Source organism: Haplochromis burtoni, unplaced genomic scaffold (genome assembly GCF_018398535.1).
Source record: "Haplochromis burtoni strain Fernald_Lab_line unplaced genomic scaffold, NCSU_Asbu1 Contig_299, whole genome shotgun sequence".
In the NCBI taxonomy this organism is placed as follows: Eukaryota; Metazoa; Chordata; class Actinopteri; order Cichliformes; family Cichlidae; genus Haplochromis; species Haplochromis burtoni.
In genome coordinates this window covers 702,145-711,844 of record NW_024582660.1, presented here as the reverse complement: position 1 = coordinate 711,844, position 9,700 = coordinate 702,145, and the positions used below count along the sequence as shown (strand labels likewise).

The 9,700-nt window shown below is 42.3% G+C and overlaps 1 protein-coding gene across 1 annotated transcript in view; it reads left to right on the top strand.

Annotated features, from left to right (window-relative positions):
• The window catches only part of npr1a (natriuretic peptide receptor 1a), a gene marked incomplete in the record, with an annotated part of 37,463 nt that extends 28,154 nt beyond the window's left edge, over positions 1–9,309 (top strand). Inside the window, 15 exon segments of the mRNA XM_005940994.3 lie at positions 412–496; positions 1,201–1,321; positions 1,891–1,965; positions 2,051–2,128; positions 2,453–2,557; positions 4,404–4,475; positions 4,645–4,804; positions 4,890–5,045; positions 6,711–6,879; positions 7,232–7,378; positions 7,463–7,586; positions 7,939–8,007; positions 8,092–8,266; positions 8,379–8,477; positions 8,962–9,309. Of these exon segments, the coding sequence (XP_005941056.2) occupies positions 412–496; positions 1,201–1,321; positions 1,891–1,965; positions 2,051–2,128; positions 2,453–2,557; positions 4,404–4,475; positions 4,645–4,804; positions 4,890–5,045; positions 6,711–6,879; positions 7,232–7,378; positions 7,463–7,586; positions 7,939–8,007; positions 8,092–8,266; positions 8,379–8,477; positions 8,962–9,107 (1,781 nt within the window).
• Between the last annotated feature and the right edge of the window lie 391 nt (positions 9,310–9,700).

The window sequence follows — 9,700 nt, the reverse complement described above, 5'->3', positions numbered from 1 at the left end:
TTTTATGGAATCAAACTCAAAGTAATGTCAGTACTTCCAAGCTTTAAACGCTGCACATACTCTCTCCCACACTCCATATTATCCATTGTTGATCTACACACGTCTATGGCTGCCACAGACGTCACACACTTGTACGTCATTGTCATGAGACACTCTCACAAACAAAATCACTGTTTAGTAATGCAGCATGCTTATGGGAAAGAAGTAAGAGTAATCTAATTACTTTTTTGCAATAGTAATCCCTTACTTTACTTGTTACTACTTTAAAAAAGTATGCCTTACTGCCCATCTTTGCTTATAACACATGTTAAGCCCCATGGACTGAAAACCGCTTCACCCAGAGCAAAAGAGCTCAAACTGGTCCTCACTCCTGCAAACAGTAATGGATTTTCTTCCTGTCTCATCTTTTAGGTACAGTTGCTATGCATCAGATGGTTGCAATGGTGATCTGCTTTGTCTTTGTCATCATCGTTACTGTCACCATCTTCATCTACAGGTGAGCCAAACATGTTTGTATCTCTGTACTGAGTATGAAAACTGGACGTATGACCCCATTGCGACCCCGGCAGATCTCAGTTTAAATCATTACACTCATGCTGCACATCAGGCCCAGAAAGAAAGGCTCGAAGGAGAAATCCTCATCTGACTTCAACAAAGAAAACCCTGATTTGATTTTGAGTCATTGAAAGTGAAAATGAACAAAGCATAAAACTGACAAGAAGCTCACTCATGCACTCAAATTCAAAAACTGACTCCATACAGGCAGGTGAGACTCTACTGTTACGGAGGTTTGTTATCATCAGTTCATAAGCTGAAGTCATTCCCTTGCTCTGGTCTGGCTGCTTTTCCACTTATAGAGCATAATCCTAACTGGAACAAACGCTAGTGTAAAGCCAAGCATCTCTGACTGAGATCCTCAAAGCACACTCAAAGCACTTTCTACTACAAATGTCATCCGCCCAATCGCAGACATTCATCCAATGCTTTTATCCATACCTAATACTTTCACACACGCTCACACACCAGTGCTCCAGTGGTTCTAACACCAGAGCCACAGCCGCCCCACCAGATCTCTGTGTAACTCATTCAGCCTGTTTATCCTTTCCATCAGCTTTCTCTCCATTTTCCTTCCCCTCAAATTTCAACACACACACTCGCACATATGCACATATACACACTCTCTTCCTGTCTGCTGAACAGGAAGCTGAAGCTGGAGAGCGAGCTTGCAGCTCAGCTGTGGAGAGTTTCCTGGGATGACGTCCAGATGAGCAACCTGGATAAAGTCCTGAGGAGAGCGTGCAGCAGGCTCACCATGTCTCTGGTAACACAGCTGTTATTATACTATAAATAAATCATCCGTACTCACTGGAAACATATTATACCTAATACAGTGCCTGCCTTTACTTCCTGAAATTTTCCAGTTTCAGTTTATAGTCTGAAATGTGTTTGCATTTGTAAACAATGACTAACAGATGGAACAGGAAGCATTCAACTGGATTTCTATTTTTCCCTTTCTGGAATTCCCGGCTACACCGGAAGCTCTCTGGGCCTCGATCAGCTGACTGACTGATTTGTTCACATTGAATTAAATCATTTTCCTAAATTCTTCATCGTATAGTAGAGTTGTGCAAAAAAAAGATAATTGAAGTCTCCTTCAAACCATAAACCTGGTTTTCTTTTCTTTATATAATATATATTATGTTATATATTATATAATTATTCACTGGGATGCTGATTACTCTATTAATTAGTAACTACTGGGCTGGACCACTCATGCAAAACATGAGGAAAAAAGTTTCCTCCGTATGGTAGTGCTGCATGTTATCCAGGACCTACACTCTTCATTGAAAAAAAGCCGAGTGTCTCGATTGTTTGTGCTTGTGTCTGCAGAAAGGATCCAACTATGGTTCTCTGATGACCATGGAGGGAAACTTTCAGATCTACACTAAAACCGGATACTACAAGGTCTGACAGACGCTGACAGTCCCATCACATGTTCCTCTAACAAGATGGTGTCAAGTGGTAATCTGGTTCACTGTGTCTCCTGCAGGGAAACTTGGCAGCTATCAAATACATCAACAAGAAACGCATCGAACTGACCCGGAAGGTTCTGTTTGAACTGAAGCATGTAAGAACTATCTGCCCACTAACCTACCAGCTAACACTGTAACTGACTGACCTAGCTTATAGGTCTTCTTGCAGGATGTTGAGCTTTTGTATTTGTAGCAAATGAAATAATAGCCTAGCGACTGACAAACTTACTAACCCACTTAACAATGGACCATCCTTCTTGCTATAGACTGAAAACCTTACCTACCTGCATATATATATATATATATATGTGTGTGTGTGTGTGTGTGTGTGTATACACCTATCCGATCTAACCTCCTAAATGATCTCAACCTACCAATCTACCCATTTTTTTAAAGTAGCAGCCTCTGTGTTTTTGTAGATGCGAGATGTCCAAAATGAACACCTGACCCGCTTCATTGGCGCCTGTATCGACCCGCCGAACATGTGCATCATCACAGAGTACTGTCCAAGAGGCAGCCTTCAGGTACGTCACACCCAGCTAATGTTTTGCTAGAAATCTGTGCATTATTTTTCATCGACACTTTCAGCTTGCATGTCAAAACCCTGGTCCAGTTTTACTTTATACAGATTAGAAATATTGCAAAAAGTCAGAACAATATTTCCAAATAATATAACTGCACACCTTGTCCACATCCACAGTTTACTTTGGTTAGATCGCGACAGCTCTTTGGATGCAAACTCTGACATCAAACCTGGAGATGTCTGCTGTGTGGAGCTCGTGTTAATACGGGAGCAGCTGAAAGCTGGTTAGGCATTAAGATACCTAAATGATGCAGTGGTTTCTACAGTCAGGAAGCAGCACTGCAGCCATCCTCTGCTCGTTCATTCCTTACATTTTTTCATATGAGATGTTTTTTGTGTTTCAGATGTTCTCTCTCCTCTCAGCTACAGTTATCTGTCAGCACTGTAGCATAGCAACCTCCCAGCACAGTAACCTAGCAACATGCAAAGGTTGATGTGGGCCGTGTGGGGGTTTGGGTTGTTGTCAGATGACCGCTGGATGTCAGGGCTGTCATCCTAACACAGAGCAACTCAGGCGGTTTGAGTTATTTTGAGTTTGTGCTCTGAGATGAGGATGATGCTTTTAGTGTGGGGAGGAAGAATGAATATCAAATATCAGCTGAAGCTGCTGCTTGCAGATAGTCACAAGCAAAGACACCATTACTCTGCTGAGTGATTCAGTATTCAGTACACAATTTTAACCATGCACAGAAATGTCCTCGCAGAGCAGAAGTGTCCTCAGTGTCTGTCACTGAGGACCAGTGTTGGTCAAGTTAGTTGAAAAGAGTAATCAGTAACTAATTACTGATTACTTCCCCAAAAAAGTAATCCCGTTACTTTACTGATTACTTATTTTCAAAAGTAATTAATTACTTAGTTACTTAGTTACTTTTTAAAAACACGATTTACAACCTGAAGAGGTGATAAAGCGATAGATCTTTCAGCCCAATTCTACTTTTTCTCATAATCCATCATACAAAATGTAATCAAATGGAAAAGTCTCTTTTTAAAACTTGTTTTATTAGTTTTAATCTTTTAACTTTATGCATCAAGCAAAAATTTAATTATATGCAACATTCTCTGACTGGAAGAAATTAGTTTAACATTTAAACCTATTTTCTGCACATTCCAGCACATAAAATAATTTTTTTGTGTGTGTTTACACTCACTCTTTCAAATAGATGCAAGTAAAACACAGCAGAAAATAAATAAAGTCAAAGACTCAGCGGTCCTGTTGCTCTATTTTCACCTGTAAAGCAGGAGTGGGGTAGGCGGAGGTTTACCCTGGTGCAGGTGTGCGCAGCGGTCAGTGGAAGAATCCGCGAGTTTCTCTGTGAGTTTCCCATTACGTCGTAGCTACTCGGTGCTTGCTTGGAAGTTTAGGGTTTTTTTCGCTGTAAAAAGAAGTTTTCTTCCCACGCACAACGGACACTAATGTTTTTGTCACTTTTTATGGAATCAAACTCAAAGTAAGGTCAGTACTTCCACGCTTTAAACGCTGCACGCTCACATTCTCTCCCGCACTCGATATATTGTCCGTTGTTGATCTGCACACAGCTGTTGTCACGAACGTCGCACTCGCTTACGTCACTGTCATGAGACATTATCGAAAAAAATCACGGTTTTAGTAACGCAGCGTTACTACGGGAAAGTAACGGTAATCTCATTACCGTTTTTGCAATAGTAATCCCTTACTTTACTCGTTACTTGAAAAAAGTAATCGGATTACAGTAACGCGTTACTGCCCATCTCTGCTGAGGACCTCACTTGGACTGAATGGCCAACATGCGTGTGTGTCTGTCCCTCAGGACCTGATGGAGAGTGACAGCATCACACTGGACTGGATGTTCAGATACTCTCTCATTAATGACATTGTCAAGGTAAAAACTTGTCTCTGTGGCTTGGGGGGTGGAGTTACAGAAAACACATGTAAATGAAAAAGTATGAACGAGGTCTCTGACATCAATGTTGGACTCATGTTTCGATTCTAGAGACCTTCAGACTTTTCACCTGAATCAGCTGTCTGTCTGTCTGTCTGTTTGCCTCCAGGGAATGGCATTTCTCCACAACAGCGTCATCATCTCCCATGGTGACCTTAAATCGTCCAACTGTGTGGTGGACAGCCGCTTTGTCCTGAAAATCACTGACTATGGCCTGCAGAGTCTTAGGACCAGAAACTGCCCCGAGGACACACATGCTTACTATGCACGTATGTATTGAAGCTGACGCTCTACATTAAAGACTGTCTATGAGGATGTTGTTATCACTGATATCAGTTATTGATCACTTGGCAGGGAAGCTGTGGACAGCTCCAGAGCTGGTGAGGATAGATTGTCCTCCGAACTGTGGGACACAAAAGGGGGATGTGTACAGTTTTGGGGTGATCCTGCAGGAAGTGGCTCTGCTCAGAGGAGTTTTCTACCTCGACTCACACTCTCTCTCCCCTAAAGGTGAATGTGTGTTTCTCAGGGTTAAATTAATTCAGTTCAACCTTATTTATACAGCAGTCACCTCAAGGTGCTTTATATTGTAAGATAAAGACCCTACAATAATAGGTCAATAGATTAATGTGTGTCTGACCTGAGTCGCTGCTGTAGGACAAATAAACGAGACTTGACATTCACACCAATTGTCCGCATGCTGAGCTTCTAATATATAAGGGAGAAGTTGATAGACAAAGCTCCATTTTTAGATACTTGGCAGCTTTCTTTTGTAGCGATGTCACAGCACCAAAAACCGTTTTACAGCATCTTCCACTTTAATTTGAGGCATGAATCGAGCAGCAACCTCATAATAGCATCAGCTTCAGGCACCACAGCCAGTTTCTTTACTCACATGGATATTTCTGCTCGAGTTCAACTACAATCCTAATGGAGTTATCATCTCTAAATTGGTGCCATCGGCAATGACCTCTCTCAAGTCCCAAACCAATTAGCAGTTTTTTCACTGTAAGAACAACTGAAGGACAGAAGAGTTGTGTTACTTCACTTCAACGTGTGGAAACAAAAATTAAAGTTTTTGTCTGGAGTCAGGTGGTCATAATCATTTTAACTGCTATATTCCCTCCTGTTGCTGCTAATGAAATACACTTCTGATCCCCCCCCCATTTTTCAGCTTCACCTGAGCTCTGTTCTGACGGCTGAAGTTCTAAAAACATCAGTTTCTTACTTGTGCTCACTTTTGGAGTGGCTGTAGAGCAGGTCATCTGCTAATTGGAACATTGGTGATTTGATCCCTAACTGCTTGATATGCGTGACTTGCCCTTGAGCAAGATACAACCCCCCGAGTTGCTCTGTGATGTTTTTATCGGAGTGTGAATGTTTGAAAGCAGGTGGGAATAGGGTATATTGTATAAAGTGCTTTGCATACTCAAGTATAAGAACCAGTCTAATTAGCAGACAGACCATTTCTTTGTTTTGATACTTCAGCACTTCCAGGTGAACACTGCTTGTGCACTCAGGCCTACCTATCTCACAATGGTAAATTATCACTCCAAAATGTCCTGGATCCACATTAGGATTGACTCCAAAAGTTCATCCTGTTTCATGGAAATCCATCCAGGACTTTCTGAGCACCCTGAACCAGCATCGTGAGGATGAAAGAGATCTGAGCTTCTGTAGATTTGTTTATCAGCTGATTTCTTTCAGACTTACTTCAATGACATGAGGTTTGTGTATGGTGATGGATGGATGGATGTCCCCCTCACATTTGACAGCCACAGCTGTCAAATGTAATAATTTTACATCTTCAAGTTCAAAGATAATCGACCATTGTGGGGGTAGAGTTCACGTAGCTACTCTGCACTCTGTTGGCACATGGTATTGAAGAAGATAACAGTGGAGGAATTATATCCTTAAACTTAGTTACAACCCTTTTAGAAAGACATCTGCTGTAATTAAATGTATTCCCAATAATACATCCAATATTGTATTAATGCTGTGTAATCCATTATTGTAAATGTATATGTTAAGAAATGATCAGACAAAGGAGGATTCACAGGATTGAGTCTTCTAGAATTAGAGCATCAACGTTTTTAAGTGTTTGTGTTTCTACTTACCTCTTACTGCTGAATGTGTGTGCTTTTGCAACCTATGCCCCCCCCCTCCCCCCAACAGAGATTGTGCAGGCGGTGATTCATGGTGGCACCCCACCCCTCCGCCCCTCCCTCTGCTTCCACAGTCACAGTGAGGAGCTCGGTGTCCTGATGCAGCGCTGCTGGAGTGAAGAGCCGAGCGAGCGTCCCGACTTCAACACCATCAAGATCCTGCTCAGGAAGCAGCACAGGTGAGGGAGAGGCGACGGACCCACATTTATTCTGAGACAGGTTTTTATGATGCTCTGATTAATGCTGAAGCAGGAGACATGCAAAAAATCTCAGAGTATGCTCTCAGCTGTACAAAACTTTTATTCGGCTCTCTGTTTGGACACTAAACAGAGCTGGCAGAGAGCGTCCCCAGTAACTCTGTAAAATCAGCCAGTAAAGAAAGAAATATTGAAATATAAATATTCATGTTGTTCTTTCAATAAAATAGAGGCTGAGAAATGAGAGAAATATGTAGAAAAATTGTCACTCACAAAACAGAAAGCCAAACACCTGTCACCCTGTCTGTCTCTGTCCAATCATGTGTCTCTTCAGAGGATATGGCTCTAACATCCTGGACAATCTGCTCTCCCGGATGGAGCAGTATGCTAATAACCTGGAGGAGCTGGTGGAGGAACGAACGCAGGCCTATCATGAGGAAAAGAGGAAGGCGGAGGCCCTGCTGTACCAGATACTCCCACAGTAACTATACTTCAGTACTACTGCCCTGAATACTGCACTAAATACTGGATACTGCAGTACTATATCATCCTATTTATGTGTCAGTTCTGTAGCAGAGCAGTTAAAACGAGGAGAGACAGTTCAGGCTGAAGCGTTTGACTCTGTCACCATCTACTTCAGCGACATCGTTGGCTTCACCACTCTGTCTGCAGAGAGCACGCCACTGCAGGTTGTTAACCCGGAGGAAGCTACAGGGAAACCATCCACATGAGGGTTCTCCAACTCAGGTCCTGGAGAGAGCTACTGTCCTGCAGCTTTTAGATGCATCCTTGTTCCAACACACCTAAATCAAAGGAATGGCTTGTGACCAGGTCTTTAACCAAAATTGATGGCATGCTGAACAAGCTGCAGGACAGTAGCTCGTGAGGACTGGAGTTGGAGACGCCTGATCTATACATTCAGATCACAACGTGCAAACATAAGGCTGCCATCTGCTGGTTTGAGCTATTATTGCAGTACATTTCTGATTGTTTTGGTGTGAAATCTCACTCACCTTCTGTGTCTGCGTTTTCCTCCTGCAGGTTGTGACGTTATTAAACGACTTGTACACCTGTTTTGATGCCATTATAGACAACTTTGATGTATACAAGGTAAAATTTGCTAAACTGAGCTAATCTAAGCTACATCCCACCTGTGAGTCAGATCAGTTTACCGTGTACATCTTCACCTTTCAGGTAGAAACAATCGGTGATGCCTACATGGTGGTCTCAGGACTACCTGCCAGGAACGGTAAACTTCACGGTCGAGAGGTCGCCCGCATGTCCCTCGCCCTGCTGGAAGCTGTCAAGAGCTTCCAGATCCGACACCGACCCAATCAGCAGCTACGGCTCCGCATCGGCATCCATAGCGGTACTACATACACTGCAGCCAGAAATACTACAATACACGGCATTGCTATCACTACTATCATTACACTACAGTAAAAGAACAGTGCAGACTTAGTGTTGGTGTGTGTCACCAGGTCCGGTATGTGCTGGCGTGGTTGGGTTGAAGATGCCGAGGTACTGTCTGTTTGGAGACACGGTCAATACAGCGTCACGCATGGAGTCAACTGGGGAGGGTAGGACCTGCTTCCTGCTAAGTAATCACATGTCTGTGTCCACCAGGACAGGTCTAACCTGATTGGTTCTTTAGTCTAATCAACTCTGATGGCGAAAGACAAAAACAGCATTTAGTGTATGTTCTAGGAATAAAGTGAATCTAAAAGATGGATGTAGCCACATACTGGTTTGTTGCACCTGCTGCCTATTTGATTTTTATAAAGCCAAAGGTGACTTTCAGCCTCCCCTCTTACAGTTGTTATGAAGGAAGAAATTATTTACACAGGCCAAACCAGTTTGTGTGTCAGGCTGTAAACATGTTTATTTCTGCTAAAGTTTTAACATGGGTGTCTATGCTGACTGATTTGCTGTTGGAGCCTTTGGTGAACATTAGAGGAACTGCAGGTTTTGGGACCTTACATATTTGTCATGCTGTGGTTGTACTTGAGCACTTTATCCCCTGCTCGGCCAGGTGTGACGTCATGCATTGTTGTGTCTTTGCAGCTCTGAAGATTCACGTGTCGGAGGCGACTCGTCAGGTTCTGCAGGAGTTCAGCTGTTTCCAGCTGCAGCTCAGAGGAGAGATTGAAGTGAAAGGGAAAGGACGCATGAGGACGTACTGGTTGGTGGGAGAGAACGCCACTAACTAAAAGATCAGGAGGACATCAAGAACCCGCCTCCTCATCTTCCCATCTAATTGGACAGAACATTGTTTAAGATGACAGATAAAAGACTGAGTGAACTTTCACCAAAGACTGTAGAGAAAAACAAAGATAGGCAAATGTTTTACTGTAAGATAAATTAATCACGAGGAAGAAAATGTGTAAATACAACAATAAACTGTGTTTGCTACCTGTGTGTCTTTATTGTCAATAAATCCATTGTCATATTTGCCACATCAGGTGATTTTGTTTTTTGCATGTTTTAAGTTTATAGAATAGTCTTTTATTGTCATTGCACATGTACAATGAAATTATGGGTTCTCCACACCAACTGTGCCAGATTAAATATAATAAGTAGACAGCAGGAATAAATAACAAACAGGAGAAATATATATTATCGAGAGGGATATATACAAAACAAGACAAAGGCACACATTACAGGATCAAGTGCTTGGACAGAGTGCAAAGGACTTGGTCTGAGAATAGAGTCCATGTGTGAGTGGCCTGAATGATGAGGGTTACTCAGGTTGCAAAATCCCTAAAAATGTGTGATTTATTTCAGTTTTTCAGGATTTAATTGT